The 21,251-nt window shown below is 33.0% G+C and overlaps 3 protein-coding genes across 5 annotated transcripts; 1 reads left to right on the forward strand and 2 right to left on the reverse strand.

Annotated features, from left to right (window-relative positions):
• Positions 1-1,846: 1,846 nt before the first annotated feature.
• Positions 1,847-12,029, reverse strand: Prp40 (pre-mRNA processing factor 40). Of its 2 annotated transcripts, XM_085203911.1 has the most exons (18): positions 11,827-12,029; positions 11,515-11,745; positions 11,250-11,405; positions 11,019-11,167; positions 9,755-9,912; positions 9,495-9,613; positions 9,092-9,240; positions 8,159-8,270; positions 7,692-7,817; positions 6,831-6,960; positions 6,539-6,645; positions 5,995-6,100; positions 5,438-5,667; positions 4,681-4,878; positions 4,005-4,316; positions 3,570-3,724; positions 3,359-3,403; positions 1,847-3,211 (listed from the first exon to the last, which is right to left on the reverse strand). In XM_085203911.1, the coding sequence occupies exons 1-17, from the start codon at positions 11,827-11,829 to the stop codon at positions 3,367-3,369; spliced, it is 2,478 nt and encodes an 825-aa protein (XP_085060037.1). In that variant the 5' UTR covers positions 11,830-12,029; the 3' UTR covers positions 1,847-3,211; positions 3,359-3,366. The 2 variants fall into 2 exon arrangements, with proteins under 2 accessions (XP_085060037.1, XP_085060036.1); XM_085203910.1 differs by lacking the exon at positions 3,359-3,403.
• A 4,964-nt stretch (positions 12,030-16,993) lies between these two features.
• baf (barrier to autointegration factor) lies at positions 16,994-18,376 on the forward strand. Its single transcript, XM_085203926.1, has 2 exons — positions 16,994-17,287; positions 17,911-18,376. Exons 1-2 carry the CDS (start codon positions 17,162-17,164, stop codon positions 18,055-18,057), a joined length of 273 nt encoding a protein of 90 aa, XP_085060052.1. The 5' UTR covers positions 16,994-17,161; the 3' UTR covers positions 18,058-18,376.
• A 3-nt stretch (positions 18,377-18,379) lies between these two features.
• Positions 18,380-21,084, reverse strand: Syx5 (syntaxin 5). 2 transcript variants are annotated; one of them, XM_085203924.1, is made up of 4 exons: positions 20,863-21,022; positions 20,329-20,746; positions 20,042-20,250; positions 18,380-19,959 (listed from the first exon to the last, which is right to left on the reverse strand). In XM_085203924.1, exons 2-4 carry the CDS (start codon positions 20,726-20,728, stop codon positions 19,501-19,503), a joined length of 1,068 nt encoding a protein of 355 aa, XP_085060050.1. In that variant the 5' UTR covers positions 20,729-20,746; positions 20,863-21,022; the 3' UTR covers positions 18,380-19,500. The 2 variants fall into 2 exon arrangements, with proteins under 2 accessions (XP_085060050.1, XP_085060049.1); XM_085203923.1 differs by having other exon boundaries at positions 20,329-21,084.
• Between the last annotated feature and the right edge of the window lie 167 nt (positions 21,085-21,251).

Below are 21,251 nucleotides of genomic sequence, written 5' to 3' on the forward strand. Positions count from 1 at the left end.
ATAGATGTATTGATTGTGGAGTGTTTCCTGATTTGATGAAATATAGTAAAATAACTCCATTGTTTAAATCAGGTAGTACGCAAGACCCCACAAATTTCAGACCGATTTCAGTACTACCTACGTTTAGTAAAATTTTTGAAAAGCTGATACTCAGTCAGCTTCTTACTTATTTTAATAAAAATAAATTACTGCACACAGGTCAATTTGGTTTCACTCGTGGAAGGTCAACATCTGATGCTGGGGTCAAATTATTAGAGAGTGTATTCGCGGCTTGGGAGGAGTCACGTGATGCCTTTGGGGTGTTTTGTGACTTATCCAAAGCATTTGATTGTGTGCAGCATAAAACTCTTATCAGGAAGCTACACCACTATGGTATAAGAGGCATTGCTTTGGATCTTCTCACTTCTTATTTAAGTGATAGGATTCAAAAGGTAAATGTCAACGGGAAACTATCACACGGGTCACCTGTAGCATTGGGGGTGCCACAAGGCTCTATTCTGGGTCCGTTTTTGTTCCTTTTGTACATTAATGACTTACCTCACCTTATGAGAGATATCTGTGAAATGGTGTTGTTTGCAGAAATACATCTTTAGTTTTTAAGGTTAATAGACAGCAATTGGAAATTGACGATGTAAACAATGCTCTTTCTAGGATATTGCACTGGTTTAGTGCCAATAACTTGCTTTTAAATAGTAGTAAAACTAAATGTATCAGGTTCTTTACTAAGAATGTTCAACAAGTAGAAACCAGGGTTTTGATGAACAATAAGGAACTTAAAGTAGTTAATGAAACGGTTTTCTTAGGTATAACATTAGATGCTAAGTTACAATGGGGTCCGCATATAGAAACTTTATCTGGTAGACTTAGTTCGGCAGCGTATGCTGTCCGCAAGATTCGTCAACTGACCGATGTTGACACCGCGCGTTTAGTATACTTCAGCTATTTTCATAGCATTATGTCTTACGGCCTATTACTTTGGGGTAGTGCCGCTGACATAGATACCATTTTTGTGCTCCAAAAACGGCCTGTCCGAGCAGTCTATAAAATGGGTCCACGGGAGTCACTAAGGAATAAATTTAAAGACTTTAACATCCTCACACTACACTCCCAATATATTTACGACAACTTAGTATATGTGCATAAGAATATTAATAAATTTAATAAAAACAGTGACCTCCATCAATATAATTTAAGAAATAAAAATAAGCTTGCTGTGCCCTTCTCTAGGCTCCATAAAGTGTCTCACTCATTCGTAGGTCAAAGTATACACTTTTATAACAAACTTCCAAACGACGTGGTTAATTTATCACTGAACAAATTTAAAAAAGTGGTAAAGCACAGGCTCTGCCAAAAAGCTTATTACTCTGTTAAAGATTATGTTCGCGATAAAGATGTTTGGAAATGAGTTGCTCTATTTCTAAGTTAAAATTGTTAATTGTGATTTATAACAAATGTTGGCATTTAAAAAGAGTGGCCATGAGTTTCTTTGCCTGTATCTTCTCATGAGCTCAACCATTTGAACGGGCTTTTTTCAAGTCAAAATTGCACATTTTTTTTGGTTATTTTGTTTTCCATTTTTTTTTTTATCTTTTATGACATGTCCAAGTGAATGTTAAGCATTTTTATGGAATAAAGATATTTTGACTTTGACATCCTCAAAGATCAATGTATTGGCTCTCATATCTTTGAACATATGTAAGGTCTCATCTAAATTCAAGGAATAACACTATCAATATACTGCGTAACTAGCAGTCATGTGGTCATCGTGGAATGACGCGACGATATTTATGATAAGCTCATGACTCGAAAGAGTAAGAGAAATGGTCATTTAGTAAAACAAAACTAATGCGAGATATTTACGTATTTTATTTTGAGTAAAAAAAATATGACATCTAATATGTCTCATCTAGAACCAGTTTAGTAATCTACAAGCTTACCCCTTATATATGTATGTATATTGATAACATAACCTAATAACATGAAACATGTATTTATCTTTGATTTATGTAGCTCCTCTAAGAACAGACACTGTTTTATTTAATTTATATACAGGGTGGAATTGTCAGCACCACTTTAAATGAAACCACAGTTTTAACTACTCTATAAAAGCCTAATATAATTCGGAAAAAAAATAATTTCCAAAAATATAAAAGTTATTTTTTCAAACAAAATGAATAATAAAATTATCGTTTTAAAATAAAACGCCATTTGTAAAGTATAACATAAGCACGCACACACTTACCTGTCAAATCGGAAACGTCGCACACGTATATGTGCGTCACACGAAATACAGGTATGGATAAAAATCGTGAAATGAAAAAAAATCCTACGTCCAAACTGTTGAGGTACCTTGATTAATTTCTTAGGTTTGGGTTTGAAATATATTACCCTATATGCAGTTTCAATAAAAGAAGCGCTGCCTCTTCCACCCTGTATATTGTGACATAACACAATTTAAAACTTACAGTAAAAATACGGAACATGGACCTATAATAAACAAGTAGAAAGCTAGGTATGAATCCATATTCATTATATTCTAGTATTAAAACAGATCTACAATAACTCATGCAATATGTACAAAATATTCCATCTTGTTACTGTTATTTTCAAATCATAGTTACTACAAAAATTGTATGGCATATTTTCTGGTTTAATTTATTTATATACCTTATAATTATAATATAAAAAGCAAATACAAAATAGTAAAATATTAATATTGGCGATACATAATGTAATAACAGACATCCTCAATATTTATAATAATGCTTTAGTAATCGTTACCAAATAATGAGTTGAAATAATACAAATTTATTGGTTAGAGTTTTCTGAGGCCGTACTCGACATGGGCGATATTAGCGGCTGCCTGATGCAGTCCTCCGACGTGGAGGGGGGACTGGGCTGCGGCAACTGACACGGAGTTTCAAGCTTCTTCTTCGACATATCCTTTTCCGTGACAGTCGCCGTGGGGGGCGGGTACTTGTAGTGTTTGCCGAGGTCGGCCTCCGGCGAGCTGGGGGGCGCGACGGTGAGCTTCTTGTAGCAGTACTCGAGGTGCGGGGGCGGGGCGGCGCGCGCGGGATACCGGTTGAAGATGTGCACGTGCGTGACGCGGCGTCAGTCGGCCTCGTGCTCGTGCAGCTGCGCCAGCAGCGCCGCGCGCCGCGACTCCAGCTCCGCGTCACTCCACGCTGCCGAGCCCGCGCTCCTCTCGCTATTACATATAAATGTTAAAATATCTATACGTCAACTAAAATTCCAGTGATCGATTTAATATTATTTATATCAGAAGTGACTTGTATGGTGAAAACGCGAGTGCAAAAAGATTCGCATTATTATATGAATAAATTGTAAGTCTCACGGAATAAATTAGTCTTGCGCGTAATGATCACTACTCCACGCCTCACTGTAATGTAAAATTCACATGATTCTAATTTTGAAAAATATTTATTAAGTAAACCGTTATCTTATTAGGTATTCCTAATTCGCGTATTCTAGGCGCTTTTTTTGTTTTGATTATTTAAAATTAAATTTATGTTTGGAAGAATCACACAATATAATATGATTCTCACCGTTCTTTCTTTTCTTTCTTCTCCTTCTTCTTCTTAGGCTTGTGTGCGATTTCAGTTTGGTCGGGAGAGCTGGGGGCGCTGCGTTTTGTCTTCTTGCTTTTGTGTTTCACCGGTTCTTCATCCGACATAGCGCAATCCTCCGGTGTCGGAGATTTCTGCGACAAAATATATTATTATTAAAATACATACATTTGCGTGATTTATAAAAAGTTCCCGTAAAATTTTCGAAGTAATAATTCCGAGGTATATTCTTAGTTTTCCCCTGCACTCGCCAACGGGCCAAATTTCAGTTTTCTACTTTCAGTAGTTTTGGCTATGCGTTATCACGTCACTTAATAAAAATTTTGTAAACAAATAAAAAAATATATGTATAAAAATTCAAAATTTCCTTTACATAAGTCATAAGTACATTATTATCTTAAAAACAGAACTCACCGGTGGGGGCGAATGTTTGCGATGCTTCTTTTTAGATTTTTTATGTTTCTTCGCCTCGTCCTCGGAGCCGGTGGCGCTATGCTCGGAACGCGAGGCGCGAGAGGCGCGTGAGGCGGGAGTGGCGGGCGCGGCGGGCGGCGGAGAGGTTGCGGGAGGGGGCGCGGGCGCGGCGGACGGACAGGCAGAGGGGGAGGGCGAACGCGAGGCGGACGGGGAGCGCGACCTTTGCTTCTTCTTCTTGGAACGTTTTGACTTGCGCGGCTTCGGGTGGTGGTAGTGGAGGCAGCTGTCCTCTTGCTCGTGTTGGAAATCCTGTTTATCGCAACACAAAAAGATTTTAAAAATATATAAAAAGAAATATGCTTTTAAGTATTTCTTCGTCAATCTGGTAAAGATATATAATTTAAGCTTGAATCCAGAGACCTGAATATTCAAGTCACTTTTCAAGGAATATGAGAATTTATAAGAGGATCAGAATTTTGTGTGTCGGCGCCAAATCGGATATTCACCATCCATCGGGCCGCCTACGTCAGATGTGCCCTGAAGTACGTCTTATAGAGGCCCAGTTTGATTCCAAGAGGGAGGCAGGAACGCAGCCGTCTATTAACAGTATCAATGACAACACCCAGGTGGCGTACTGGAGAGACCTTGAACTACAGTAGCAACAAAAACCCACCTTGTAAAGGCGCGCGCGCTCGGCGTCGTCGGGCACGGCGGCGAGGTCAGGCGTGCCGAGGTCGAGCAGCGCGCGCGCCTCGCCCCACGGCAGCGCGGGGTCGATGCCCGCCGCGCTCAACGCCCACTTAAACGCACTCTCGACCTTCTTTTGAGCTTTGGTTTCTTCTTTCACCTTCTCTTTGTTTTTAGCTTCCGCCTGGTTAAAATAAAATATAAAATTATCAAAAACAGCTTCATGTTTTTTTGCGTATAGCAGAACAGTCAGAGGTATTGATCAAATTGCTTGCTTTTTGCTCAAATTCAAGATTTTTTTATACTGAAATATGTTTGCGTTTGACCGCAGCAAACGTGATGTGAAGCGTTGATGCGGTTTTGTCTAATATTTACCTATTCACTCTGTTTTTGAGGGCATATCGATATAACTTAATGGGTTGCGGAACTAAACATCGCGCTTTATATTGCAAATAATTATCTATATATATTAAATCATTCCTTAGTGTGGGGATCGGATCGACATCTAACGTGTTCACAGTCAAATCATTTTCCACCATGATGGTCTTTAAAGAACCCCAAATATTGGTTTTAATTTAAAAAAATCATCAGTAAATTATTCCTGTTATTATTATAACAATAATAAAAAGACGCTCAAGGCCCAAGTGCCCACACATACATGCGGGTTACAGTGTGAAGTTAATAAAAATAATAATATGGTTTGATATCAAAATTCAATAGTTGTATAAAGTAAAATTAAATACCTTTTCAAGTAAGGAATTGTAAGTAAGTTTAACATTTCCTGCATCCAACGAAGCGGACTTGCTGTCCTCACAGACGACGGTAGCGAACTCTTCAAATGTAGTGTCCGGCTTCACTTCAAACTCTTTCTCTTTCAGAATTTCCTTTATTACTTTCTTTTCGTCGTGGAATCTTGCTTTCAAATTTTCTACATAAAATTTGAACAAATCAAGAGGTGTAGATCCGTTTTGGCCTAGAATAAAATTAATATTATATAATTGTTATTATTTGAAAAAAATATTGTTCGTAAAGTCCCTAAAATCAACGTCTAGTTAATAAATTGTCTATTTACTAAACAATAAATAATTTTAAAAAATCTTTCCAGAAATAGTTATAGGAACATGCTTAATATTATTTTTATCGTGTTCATACTACATATATGGCGCACCAGTATTTCCTACATGGGGAAAGAGCTATTTCCATTTCATCGTTCTGGGAACAAAACAAAGCGCGGTGTTAAGTTCCACCACTCTAGTCTGGTCCTCTCTCAAAGACATAGAATTAGTATTACTAGACTGACCGAGCATGGCGGAAAAGCGCATATCGGCCGATACTACTGGGTACAGCTCCACCCACAGGGACATCGACGTCAGCTTGCCCTCCTCGTGCAGCGAATCCAACAACGCCTGTATTAAATAGAAACAAACTAAATAATGTTATTTAAAGTTACACAAAACACCGCCACCCAAAAGCCGCTCTTTATGTTACCGGTACTGAAAAAGTAAAAAAAATTAAAAATCAACACCCCAATCAAAATTATTCCGTTTACAGACTGACGGACGGCAATTTTCGAAAGCATATTCAATGTCTGTACATTTATTTTTACTTTTTTATCGTAGTCTATAATGGTTGGTGTAACTTCGACAGTAAAACGTAAAATAACGTTCATGTCCCATTCTCTAACGGATATCGGAAAATCGCCTCTGCTTCTCAAAGAACATAATATATGCTATTGAAAGCAAATATTTATGAATTAACTATAAGTTTATGATTACTATAATTTGTCATTTTACAAAATCATACATTATATTAAAAAATAATTATTCAATAATTAATATAGTTACCAAGAAATTATCTCTATTTTTTCTTTGTTGGCGTTTATTTCTTTTTTTTATTTGCTCCCTTTCTTGTAAATATTCAGCTTCTAAATTTCTAATATGCTGCTCAAATACTGTAAAAATAATTAATTTTGTACATGTTTTGTAATATATCATATTCTTGGTAATAATATAAACAAGACATAATAAAAAGGATCGGCTCTATCCTGCTTAACTGCTTTAAATACTGCGGTGGATGCACCATAACGACCTTTTTAAAAAAAATTAGATAAGTATTGAATAAATAAATAACGTTTACCTATAAGAGCATCCTCTTTATCCATTCCCAATAAACTAACATCGTTCTTGAACGCTGCATTTTCCAACAGCAGTACTTGAGCCTCACTCCAAGTACTACTGTATGTAATTTCATTCATGTTCTCCAACACCTGTTTATTTATGTATATTATTATATACTGTATTCTTATAATGGAATTAAATTGAATGTGCCAATCTCAGAAATTACTACTTTATTTTTAAAAAACTATTTTGTCAATTTATTCAGGAACATTATTAGTTATATTTGATCAAGTTAATTATTTCGATGTAACCTAGGGTTGCCAACTACTACATGGAGCTAGTTGCTGTTTGGTAGTTAGCATCTATAGGTAGTACTAGTCCAGGGAAAAATCTGAAAACTATATATTTGTGGTTAAATAATGATTGCTTTAAATAGCAATAACCGAGTATTTCGACAGAAAGCCCTAACAGAAACCTCGGGGAACCCTAAGGGCTGTGCGTCATAGTTTTTTTATAATAAAATTATTTCTTATACCACATAATGTAAAATATACAAAAAAATGGTGTATGTTCAGGTATATAAAATATTGTTTACAATCAACTGAGACTGACGCTTGTACTAAGCTCTGAGCTTGTGTTATATGCGCGAGCATTCCTGCAGCGCCTTTTTTTGGAGAGGCTTTCCGTTCTATTGGGTAGTATAGGATTTACCGGTGAGCCCCACAGTACCGTCCGTCAGTAAATACTGTGTAAATGCATTTTCCAACGAAAAAAAAGGTTACCATAGGCACTTGTAAATTCCAATGTGCAATACTACAATAAATACTTTACTTACAGCTTCTTATTATACATTTTAATACTAGTATTTAAAGACAATTACTTGGGCTAACATCTTCATATTCCTCTTTTTTAAAGCCTTGGCTTCTTCTTTCTCGCGCTTAGCTATAGTGAAAATACAATCTTCATAGATATCTCGCCTATCTGAATCAGGAACACAGCGCCATATCTATAAGTTAATTTATTTCATTTAAAAAAATTGTAATAACATTATTGAGGACTATCTTTCTAGATTTTCTATAAAACATTCGCAATAATTAAAACAACATATATGTACTTATCTTAAGTTGTTCTCTATACAATATTAAATGTGAAAAAAAAGTGTTTTAAAAATATTTTTAGTGTTATTTCATATTGAGGAAAAATAATATTTTAAAAAAATCAGCTTCACACTGTTAATACACTCCGTTTCTCACTTCCTGCTGAATTCTGGAGGCAACGCCGCGCTTTGCCTCGACACCAAATAGGAGAAATGGAAATATAAACGTAAATAAATATTTCACTCCTCACCTCAAGGTTATTAAACATTTCTTCACATTTGTAATATTTGGTGAGTGACGTTACTCGTTCACAGCTCAATAAAAATTCTTCTAAACTTTCTCTATTCTTTTTTGTTTTTAATCTGTAAAAGGATAGATATTAAAATTAATAGTCTTACCTACCTTGCTAGGTGTAGGTATACATTATGAAGCAAAAAACAATATTATCCAACCAGTTAGGTATGAATATATTTAACAAATTTACCAATTTCGGTAAGATTTAGGTTTGGCAATCCTTTTAATATGACATTTTTAAAGCATCACACTGTATTACGCACAAAGCAGGGGGAACCTGGAAATCTAGTGTTAAGACACATCCCATTAAAACACTTCTTTTCTTTAGTTTCTAAAGAATTCTGGAGGGATTACATAATTATTACAGAGTGTTTTTATCTTTACCATTTTAAATGAAAGCACAGTTTTAATTACTCTATAAAATAGTAATACAATTAAAACGAAAGAGAATTTAACAAAAATGAAAAAGTGATTTTTTCAAACTAAATAAATAATAAAATTATAGGTGTAAAATAAAACGCCATTTGTTAAGAACGACACACATACACACTGCCATAAGGTAGTGTCTATGTGTGTCGCCTTGTTCATGTATGTGTTTCGCCACGCCTTGTTCACGAAATCGAGTCGTAAGTATTGGCAGTGAAATTTTATACTCTTATTTAGTGTTTGGTGGTAACAAACTCTAAATAAGACTATAAAATAAATATTTAAGGGGGCTCCCAGAAAACAACCGTGATTTATTAGCCGATTTTATAGAGAATGGTATGGGCCCACCGTCTGTGATACAAACTCACAATTGGGAGATTTTTTTCATAAAAATAATATACAGCTAATTAGTAGGGATAAGTTTCTAAATAAACCATTGCTTATAAATAAATATAATAATTACCGTTGTTCTTCACGTTCATCTTTTAACTTTTGTGTTTTATATGCATTGAAAGCTTGTTTTTTCTCATTCAGCTTTTTAAATGTTACATATCGAGGATCCTTTGAAATTATTTTAACACACTGTTCCCATGTTGCATTTGAAGGAACATTCTAAAATTAAAGTAATTTTGTTAAAAATTCGAGATTATTACCATTTATATTTCATCATAGTTGCATATTGAACATAATATAAAAAACATATTATACGAGTTAAAATAATATAAGAACTCGTATTTAAAATAGTATAAGAACTTTCTTTATAACAATGATGCATATATCTCAATTTCGAATATATATAAAAAAAGATTCACCAAAAATTACATAATATGGTTTTAAAACAATAACACAAAAAAAATTAAGCTTACCCTATCTTTCAGAAGCTCTTTAAAAGCTTCAATAGCTTCTTTTTTGTCTTTATACTGTAGTTCTTGTTCAGGTTCATTGCCATTAGGCTGTGGTGGGGCAGCTATTTCTTCTGGATTTACTGCAAAGTTATTCTTATATAAGTTAGTCTTGGAAATAACACATTCAAGAGTGAGAGTTAGATCTAGAGCCAATTTCATTTACATATAATGGTCCCCTCAGGTCAGTAAATAACCAAAAATATAGCAAATTTAGTACTTACTCTCCTCAGGAATGGGTATAGCATTAGCAAGAGATGGATCTATGGCTGCCAGAGTTTTTGCCATTGCCTCATCAAGGGCTGAACTGCCTGAAGTTGGTACCGCTGGTGACATTGGAAGAGGCACTTCACCTGGAGGAACTTCCGCATTAAGGACTGCCCTAAAAATAGCAATTTGGATGCATGTATATCTTTTGATCTTTAATCAGGTAGAACCAAATCAATTTATTTTCTGACTTATTTACAGTTCTAATTTTCTAATATCTTACTAGAATACTATTAATACAATGAACTATACATTATTCACGAAGGCATGAGATAAAAGGTAAATAAATAAAAAAGGTAAAGGTTATTTTATAGGTAACAATTGATGGTTGATAGATCTTAATATAGAATATTAAGTAAAAAATCTTTGGATTTATGGAGTAAATAATATTAAAGAACCATAATAATTATCAGCTTCACACTGTATCCCGCACACATCAGGTTACACAGAGGGAATCTAGTGTTAAGGCACTCTGTTATTCAAATCCCCAAATCAGTTGAGCGGCAGAACTCAAGACCATGCTAAAATAGAAATTTAAATAAATATTTCATCTTCTTCTCATGCGGGGATTGAACCCACCTCTGTTTTACACTCACACTCTGTGCCCCTGAACCACAACTGACCTTAATAATAATTATGATTTGAATTTATCAATTCAAATAATTTTAATAATTATATTTTCAAATTTTATAAAATGGCACATATACAAAGTGAAGTGCAAGTGCATAATGAAAAATAAGATTATTTTCATGTTTAAAGCCAGAAAAATTGTAAAACTCAAATTTCAAATCTAAAAATGTTTCTATCCACCCTATTTCACTGTTGATATGAAAATATTTAGAAGTTGTATATATTCAACCGTATTTATCCACAAGGAAATGAAAACCATATTTATAAATACTATTATATCTTTTATGACAAATAAGTTAAGCATAAAACGTAAGCTTGTAGCCAAGAGAGTACATACTAATGTAAAGTGTGTGGTAATCCTCACACTTTAAGCATTTTAAAACAAAATTATAACTTTTATAATTTTACATTTTTCAAGAGGTATCATACCCATGAAAACAACAACTATCAAGTCAAAACACATGCAAGATACACATGTACATATTAGACATGTTCAACATATTAGCACATAGTAATTTGGATAAGTAACCATTTGGTTAAAAAATGTTCAGATAATAAATGCTTTACTGTAAAAAGTATAAAAATAATTACTGTGCAGCTTCTTCTGCAGTTATCTTATCCTTTATATCTTGTAATTCCTTAGGAATAACCCAGCTTGATTCTTTTGTTTCAATATTGTGGTAATACACTCGGCCAGCATCAGTAGTATATTCCTTCCAAACACAGGATGATAATAATTTCTAGAAATAAATAGCAACAAGTAAGTTTTTAACACAGCAAACAAGATGGTAAGTAATTAGGGATTTTACTACTACCACTTACTTCAGATGGAGATTTTAAATCATCTGGCTTTTCCCATAAACTTTGTTTGGTTATAGAATTATAGTAGTATATTCGACCATCTGGGGCTTTATGTTCTGACCATGGACAACTTTGATTAGCCATAGGTGATATTTCAGGTGCTGGAGCACTTAATTCCTGTAAATAAAATATGCATCACATTTTAACTTAAATATCTAAAGTAATAATAGAAATAAATACAACAAAAGTTCTGAATGGATTTATTTGAGTAATTTTTATAATTTACTGGTTTAAATGGAGGAAAGCCCGGTGGTGGCATAGAGAATGGTGCCATCATAGGTGGAAACCCCATAGGAGGTGGAATAGGCCCCATGTTGGCTGACAATCCTGGAACGGGTGGCATTGCAACAGCTGGGGGCATTGGTGGAGGCATCCCACCTAGCATAGGCGGCGGCATGAGTGCCGGTGCGGCTCCAATCAGACCAGGGGAGTTAGTGCCCGCGCTAGGAGGAGGTTCCTGCAAAAATAATAATGTTTTATCAGTTTAAGGTTCTTAAAAGTAACTACTGTGTAAAACATATAGATTTATCTTTCTTACCATAACGATGGACTAGTCTCACTAAAATAAAAATGCACGGTTTGACAGTTTCGATTTCTAACAATAATTATCTTATATTATTAATAACATAGGCAAATATTAGAAAACAACTGAGTTTCATCCCTTGAAATGGTCACAACCAATGTGGAGTGCGATTAGCACTTTAGAAAATTTTTAAATTACTATTTTCAAATATAAAATAACATTACCTACTGACATTGACAATCAATCATACAGAATACATATACCCAAGTCCCAAGCTCCAAAGGCACAGAACACATACACGCAAAATGTATTAATATTATAAACTTAGATCTGGGTCATACTCATATGAGTGTTATGTTACAATAGCAATAATACATAAAAGTAAATAGAACGATTTTTCATTCTAAATTTGACTATGCCTATCCCCTTATGATAAGTGGGTAGTCTACACATCAAAATTTAAAAAAATATATAAAGAAAAAAAATAAAATTCCATCATTTGGAAAGGAACCACAGAAGGGGTTCTGTGGAATGTTTAGATTCGTAGTTGATAGTTTCAAAAATTTGTAATTTATGTTATTACGCCCGTGTCATCGAAATCACACATATTTTCAGCGAAGAATATACTTGAGTTAATTTTGTATTGATAATTTCCAAAATATGCTTTAGCCTTTTTACTATAATTTCTACTAATACTTGAGTTAATTTTGTATTGATAATTTCCAAAATATGCTTCAGCCTTTTTACTATAATTTCTAATAAACTAGCCGTTACACGTATATGACTCTTTTCTGTGATCCAAAAAATCTGCACTAAAAAAATGTCTACTAAAGTCACCATAAAAGTAATATCTTTTAATGTGGTAATATTAGACAGCTATAATTTGCTTACACCCATTACGCAAGACGGATGTGTATTTTTATATTCCAATAAAAAGAATCGTGTATTTTATTAATTTTGAAAAAGATTAATGCATCTTTCCTATTTTTAGTGTAGTTTGGTAAATATTTTTTATTGTAATTATATAGGCACAATGGTTTTAAAGGAGTATTTTTGAAATCTCAGTTGCCATTTCTCTATCCTTGAAAACTAAGGACCATTGCTGATTTTCGATTGAAAAATCTTTTCTGTAGACATATTTTCTATTACTCTAGGTAATCTCTCTCTCTCTTTCTCTCTCACTCTTTTTTTAGTTATTTGTTTATGCTTGCGCTTGTAAAACTAAACTAACAGCTTTTTTCCTATTTTATAATGACCAAAATAAAATCAACATATCGTATATATCTTGAAAAATTTAATGTAGACTAATGTTTCAGATTATACTAAACATATAGCATTTTACAAGTGTCAAGTGGTTTAAGTTATTACCTTAAATAACGAAATCTTAGCTTAGCTAGTTTTTTTACATTGTGTAAGCCACATTGCCCTATTCAAATAGATCTGGGGTGCACTAAAGTAATGAAGAGAAGAAAAAATTAAGACGTGAGACAAGTAGAGCTAAACAAGATGCTATTATTAACTAATAATGTGCCATTATATCTATAAAACAAAACATTGATCAACATTCATCATCATCATCAGCAGATGATTTACATATTAGCTTCTGAATCATCACCGGCTGCGAGGCGGGAGCTAATAACTGCGACACAGTTAATACTTCTGCAGATTAAAGTTGCTATTGTTATGTATGAAATATTAATTTAATTAATATTATTAAAGTTTTACCATTTTTGTTCTCCCAAATCATTGGGGTACGTTAACCAAAAATTGCGAGCATATAGCCAAGCAATATTTGGGTGGAGATTTTCAGCGATAATTATTATTACTAGTAAGGAATTCTGATAATAAGTTAATTATTTGATGATAAAAACTTCCTAACTATACGGCATGTATTTAAGATTGCGGCTTTCTGCAAAAGAATATAACTTAACCGGTGAATACCCAAAGTTTCCAGACTCGTGTGTAGCGTATGAGGTACTACTCCGGTTGTTGAAAGAACTATTGGTACTATAGTGACGGATTGGACTTTCCATTGACTTTTGAGCTCTATGGTTAAATCTGTATACTTATCTATTTTGTTTGAAAAAGTGGATGCAAGATTGTGTGTATTTGGAATGGCTATGTCTATCAAGTGAAGTAAAATATCCGGTCTATTGTAGTGTACGGTTTTATCTGTGATGATTGTACGATCCCAATACAGCTTAAAATTTGTAGATTCTAAGATAGCCTGAGGTGAATATTTGTAATAGGGAGTTTTTTGTGCTTGTGTGATGAGAGAATGTTTAAATGCTAGGTGTTGATGAATAATTGCAGCGACCTGATCGTAATCGGTTTGTACTATGGTTTTACACGCTCTGGTAATGTGTTGGATTGTTTCAGGACTAGAATAGCATCTTCTGCATAAATCGTTTACCATATTTGGTCTTTTTATGATTTGTTTTTGATAGTTCCTAGTGTCTATTACTTGGTCCTGAATAGCCATCATGAAGGCTTCCGTCTCTGGGAAGAGATCTCCCCGTCGTAGCCATTCGTTCGACGCAACTTTGTCGACGTGAGTTTGGCTAAGATCGGCTAGATGTCTACCGTGTAGTGACTTTAAAGACCATGCTTCTATTTTTTGCTGCTTAGTTATCAAAGTTTGATTTAACACCAAAGTGTTAGTTGTATATTTCTATCGTTTAAATTAAGTGGTGTATATTTATTATCTATATTAACTATGAATTTGTGTAGTTCACTAATTTCAGCCTTAGCGTAAAAGTAATTTCGGAATTTAGTCACTAGATTATTATGTAGGTTACGAATATCAATGAAACCTCGTCCTCCATCCAGACGTGATATAGTTAGACGCTGGATACATGATTTAGGGTGATGTTTCCTATGTGTAGTCATGTGTGTATTTATTATACGTTGCAGATTCGATAAATCAGTTTGAGACCAGTTTATTATAGCAAAAGAGTAAGTAAGGATCGGTATTGCGTACGTGTTGATGGCTTTTATAATATTACGGGAGTTTAATTGTGATCTTAAAATGTGATTCAAACGAAATTTAAATTTATTGGTTAGTTCTACCTTGGTTTGTTTTTGTTGTATTTGCTTAGCTTGTTGAAATCCAAGGTATTTATACGTGCTATTTTCGTCCATTGATTCAATTTGTTCACCAGTGTTAAGTATATATGTATTTTGTTGTGATTTGCCACGTTTAATATTATTAATATTATTATGTTTCTCTTTTAAGATTCACGGGTTCAAAAGGACCCGGTCCTTTGGAAGGCTTGCGGGGGGCACAGGTCTAACGTAGAGGCCCCTAAAAGAATATACAAATGTTTTACTGTGACACATCAGCCGGGATCCATCGCTGGGCAACCACAGGTAATTGCCCAGAGATGCTCGGTGGTTAATGCGTAGGAACTATGGAAAATATGGAAATCTAAACTAGGACTATAGAATGGAATTTGGATAGACTGGCGAGACTACCGAACGTCCGCCTTTACAATAGTTTCAAATTGAATGGTTGGTAGACGGTGACTCGCCTCCCACTAGATGGGCCCCCAAAGAGCAGCGTAGTGCCTCGGGCGCAACATCAGGGTGACAATAAGGGTCGGCTAAGGGTATAGAGAGGAGCAGCAGCAGAGCTCACTATCACGAGGAGCCCGTGAGCGGGTTTCCCCATACGCAGATTGAGCACTTCCACCGTTTCGAGCATATAGCTCTTGCGCTCCATTCTGCCGGCCAATAAAGGAAAGCTAGAGACGGGGGATAGATTTCAATTCCTCTCAGGAGGACTCAGGTCCATGGGGTCGCCACCCCCCAACAGCTCGCCACAAGCTGCCCTGTGGCTTTCGATATAATTGTTGGCCATTCATTATTGAATAGATATTGTTTAGTTTGATTAGGACTCTTTCTTATTGTTTTAAGAGGCTAGTATTTGTTACAGTACCATTATAGTTATGTTAACATTGTTTATAAAATGATTCATTGTTTAAATAAAGATTTTGAGTTTTGTTCCGTTGAATCATGTAGAAAATAACTAAAACTATTATGAACAAACAAATAATGATAAGAAAACGTGGATTAATATACTTGCTACTCAGTAATTGTAAGAAATTATATTTTTGTTCTATTTATTACCTTACATTTTTAAGACTGAAGGAATCTGCGGTATGAATCTGACATTTACTAGATTTTTTTAATTTTTTCGTGACATATCGTAATTCGTAATCAAGGACGTTATTAACCAATACGATTATTATTAGAAGTAGGAAACCAATCAAATACTTAGTAATAAATAATAGATCTGGTCTCATATTTTTCCTATATTATGTTAATCTATAAGAATTAAATGATTATGAACAAATATTTCACTTTTTTTTTCGTACACATTTAGGTCGCGATTTGTGTATGACCTATCTATAATATTCTATGTCCAACAACACAAATGTGACATATTTTCTGCAGAAATCTGAATTGTTTTTATAATATAAATAATTTTGAGGTGAGAGAAAGTATACTATATTACTATAATATATTATTAAAAATTTAAAAATTTAAAAATAAACGTGATTTTTGTATACAACACCACTTAAGCTTTTGTGATTAATCAATCTTCTTTGTGTGTACTCCATTTTACCTTACGTTGGCGAAATAGCCTGTGATCGATTGCCCCGCCAATAAACCATAAAAATCAAAAAAAATCATTCATAATTTTATTAACCGACTCTGTAGGAAAAGGAGGTTATCATTTCTATTGTATTTTTTTTTTCAAAAATTGGTAACATCTTGCAATACTTTGTGTAAGAATAGAAGAAATGTAAAAAGGCATTTGCCCAACAACGGGACAATACAGGCTTAGTATAAAGTAATAATAATACGGAAAATAAAAGATATGCTAAGTGAAGACTTTAGATAGATAGCTTGTATCCGAACAAAGTTGCTATTATTGTTTCCTAAGAAAACGGGACTGCACCGCGTTGAAAGTTACTGAACGGTATTAGGAATTATCTCAATGTAACTTAAAATTACATTCCGAGCGAAATAGATTGATTTTAAACTTTAACTTCTGGACCTCATGCGCTAAAGACGCCATATGGCGAGCACAAAAAAGTAGCTCCCTTTTATGTTTAAACATAACGGTTTTTGTGATTTTTGTCTACGGGTAAGCTAACGTTATTTATTTGCTGTTATACAAATCAATTGTCAAACTCGTACCAGTGTGACAAATTGTAGCGCGGCACTTGGTTTTTGCGTTAATTCTTATTATTAATAAGTTTATTTCTTTTGAGTGCTATTATAATTTACAGGCATATAATATTAAGGGTTCATATTTAAAGAAGTTCTAAATAAAATAAATAAAATGTCGAGTACATCGCAAAAACACCGTAATTTTGTGGCTGAACCTATGGGTGAAAAGTCTGTCACGGATTTAGCTGGAGTAGGGGAAGTTCTTGGTAAACGCTTGGAGACCGCTGGATTTGACAAGGTGTCTATAAATATGATGTAATAATATTGAAATTGTACAATACTGTAATGCAACAACTATAAAGCTTATTATAGAAATTAGAAATTTATGGATAATACAAGAGTAATTTCATAACTAATATATCTTAATAATACTTTTGAAAGTAAAAATATTTAGTATGTAGTACACAGATAGAATGTTACTTTATTGTTTACATACATACATAGCTTCACGCTTTATCCCTAGCGGGGTAGTCAGAGAGAATGGAGTGCCTAACGCTATGGTCTCTACATACCTCTTTCATCTCGTCCACTGCCATCAATCGCTTCATATATTAACCCCCCTTTGGGGGGTCTTAATGCTTTTTACGTGACCTTCACTTTTTAACTTTTCGAAGTTCACATTCTTCATTCTCACTGTGACAACTTCGCTAATACCTGCCATTCTGTGTATTTCTTCATTGCTGATTCAGCTATGAAGCAATTACATCTCCACGGCATTCATCTTTCTTTCATTCTTCTTCTGTAATTTAAAATTCACAGAACATCATTATATTTTAGTTTAGAGAATGGAAAATTATTAAAATTAGAATTAAATAGAAAGTTCATAAAATTTTATCTCATAAATTTTTCCTTTTTTTTCAGGCATATGTTGTTTTGGGCCAGTTCTTAGTTTTAAAAAAAGACAAAGAATTGTTTCAGGAATGGATGAAGGAAACTTGTAGTGCCAACTCCAAACAATCTGCAGATTGCTACCAATGTCTCAAAGATTGGTGTGATGAATTTTTGTAAATATTATTAATATAAATATTTTAAACATAATTATTATTTCAACACTAAAGTACTGATTTACTCTTATCCAAGACCGATTTACTGAATATTAGCCGATTGTCATTAAGAGAACATTATTGGATAATAATAATAAAAAGGCCTTAAGTATAATAATATATGTAAATAATAAAGTTATGTGTAAAAGTAAATATAGAGTTGGAAATAAGTCATTGTATAAGCATAGATTTACATTCTAAATTTATGATTACATGTGACAAATTGGTATATATTATCAAATATATTTTTACCTGAATATTAAAATTATAAAATATATAAAGGAATCTTTTATTTCAATATTCACACAATTCTTTATTAATAAAACAATAAACAACAAAAATAAATAATTATGAATTATATAGTTGATATAATCTAGTTAATGTTTATAACTTTTGTGAAAATAAATCCCTAATAATTTATATTAATTATATATACAAAATTTATATATAATCATAGTTATGGTACAATTTACAAAAACATTGAAATTAAGCAGTTTTTAGATATAATCTGTTTAGTAAATACTAAATTAACCCCCCATATGCTAATATCTATCATTGTGATGTCAAATCTCAATCTGCTGTTTATAAAAAAAAATATCTAAATAAATTTCATTACTACAAATAATAATATCTACCATTCAATTAATTATTCAATGATACTAATCAGATTAATTACATAGATTTAGACATTTACACATTTGGTAAATACCTAATGTACTGAGCAGATTTTCAATGAAATGTGTACTTACTCAATATATACAATTAATCTCATATAATTAGTAGGTTTCATTAAAAGTGTGTAATTATGATGAAAATAAAAGATCTTATTATAAAACAACAAAAAAAATGTTTATCCAGATTACAGAGTCATTGAATTTTGTATTTCTTTGGTGCTTGTGTTTCTTTACTTGTTTTTCAAATTACATGTTACACTACTTCATAGATGATATTAGACAATAAATGATATTTTTCTGCATTGAACATACCTAACATAAGTGTGTATAGGTTAACAAAAGAATAATAATAGATCAATACTTGAAAATTTTAGGTTTTCTAAAGTATCATATGTACATAGTATATATTGTTGTGACTAAACTTTATTAAATTCCTCAACAATTCAACAACAAAGGAATTCAACAAGTTTATTTTACATAAATTATATCTTTGATTAGTCAAATATATAATTTATTTACATAAATATTGTTATTAGTTCCTTGAGACTAAATATGTAAGGCTAAACCAATACAATTATAGAAAAGCAAGCAGAAACAGTGTTTCTGTTCAGTTTCAGTGTTCTGTTTTCCAAAAATTCATCTATTAGATAAGAAAATTAACACAGCTGTATGTTGTTATAAAAAAATAGAACATTTTTTTAAATATATGAATTGTTTTGTGTATAAAGACAATCCTATGCCATAAACACAATAAAGAATATAAAAAAGAATATTAATACACCAAATATTTTAAACATTAATGCTCTGTTACCAGTAATATTCTGAAAATATTTTAATATTTCTCTATGACCAGCCTCTACATTCATTTCAGTCTCTTGTATATTAGCATCAATTCGACCTATTGCTTCATCTTGCTCTTTGACCATATGAGCCAACTGTTGGAAAATTCCTCCCAATTCTACAATTGTACTCTCTATGTTATGCATTGTTTCAGCCCTCTGCTGCACATATGTATCGGAATCATCTCTTAAGGCTAGCTGTTGCAATTGCAAACTGGATTCTTCCCCTAAATCTATACTAACTTCATCTGGTTGAAGTAATGATGGTACTTCTTTTACTACTGGTGCACTACTAGAAAACTGCTCTCGTCTGTTGTTTTGATGCTTAAGGTTTTCAGATCTTACTTCTAAAACCTAAAAAAGTAACAACAAATAAAGTTAAAGATATGTATGCCTGAGACAAAACAGAAACTGTACTATTGTATCGTCAATTTACCTGTTTAAACTGGTTGCTCATGGATGCCAGTCTTGATTGTAGAGCCAATACAACACTAGATGAATGACTATGCATACTTTTGCGCCCTCTTGGCATTTCACCTAATCTAGCAATCTGTTGATTAAGTGAATTTAAATCACCTTTTATTATATATGTTAGTTCGTGAATTTCCATAGGTCGATCATCAAATAAAGACTTTTTTTTTGCCACTGTAAATAATAAAAATAATAAAATATAATAAGACTAATTATTATAAATATTTCTTCAATAAATTTCATATAACTTACACATGGCCAGTTTTTCTAGTTTGGCAAAAGTGCTTGTAATGTTTTTACTTATAACTTTTGCCATACTCATGAACTGTGAATAAGTTGCAAGAACTGCTGCTTTTCTTTCATCTCTTACTATGGGTCTGGCCAAAGTTCTTCCTTGTAAACTGCGCACAGTTGATACAAACTCTTGAGTTCTATCTCTTGACGCCATAACTGGTTCAAATATGAATTCTTCCAAAAAATCAAATTTAATATCACTCTCTTCTAAATATTTCTTATCTCTTTCTTCAGGGTTAGGCAACACGGGTTGATAGAATGTAGATCCGTTTTTGTTTAATTTGTTATAAGGAATTTCTTCTTGTGATAGCAACGGTGTCTTCTCCGACACACCAACGTTTCGACGACGAGGGAGCATTGAATTCTGGATTAATAACTAAAATTAAAAATAGTCAAAACTGTTCAATATTTTGATAATTACTAGGTATAGGTATTTTATTATCAGAATAACATTGTAGAATTACTAAAGCTGTTTTAAACGGAAATACGAACGTATTCACAGTAATTATTTGTTTAATATGAAACGGTTCATAATTTAAGTCTTAAATAATCAGTTGTCTTTTAGACAGTCTTTTACAATAACTATAAGGGAAGAAAAATATTATATTAAATGATGACGATGGCAAGCTTAATCACTTTTTTAATGACAACGTCAATGTCAATGTTAAAACAACTATTAACTAGTACTGCAAAACCAAAAAAAAAAAACTAGTACTGCAATATGTGAAAATTAAACTATAATTTTACAATTTCGTAAATTATTACGTATTGCTGCGGCGTTGCCCACTTGAATTATATAAATGTTTATTTAAGTGTATTTTAGAAAAAAATATTTATTATTTTAATATTAATATGGTTGTCTATGCTGTAATGCACTAACG

Source organism: Heliconius melpomene, chromosome 19, assembly GCF_056956725.1.
Source record: "Heliconius melpomene rosina isolate 202511_hmr_F chromosome 19, ASM5695672v1, whole genome shotgun sequence".
NCBI lineage: Eukaryota > Metazoa > Arthropoda > Insecta > Lepidoptera > Nymphalidae > Heliconius > Heliconius melpomene.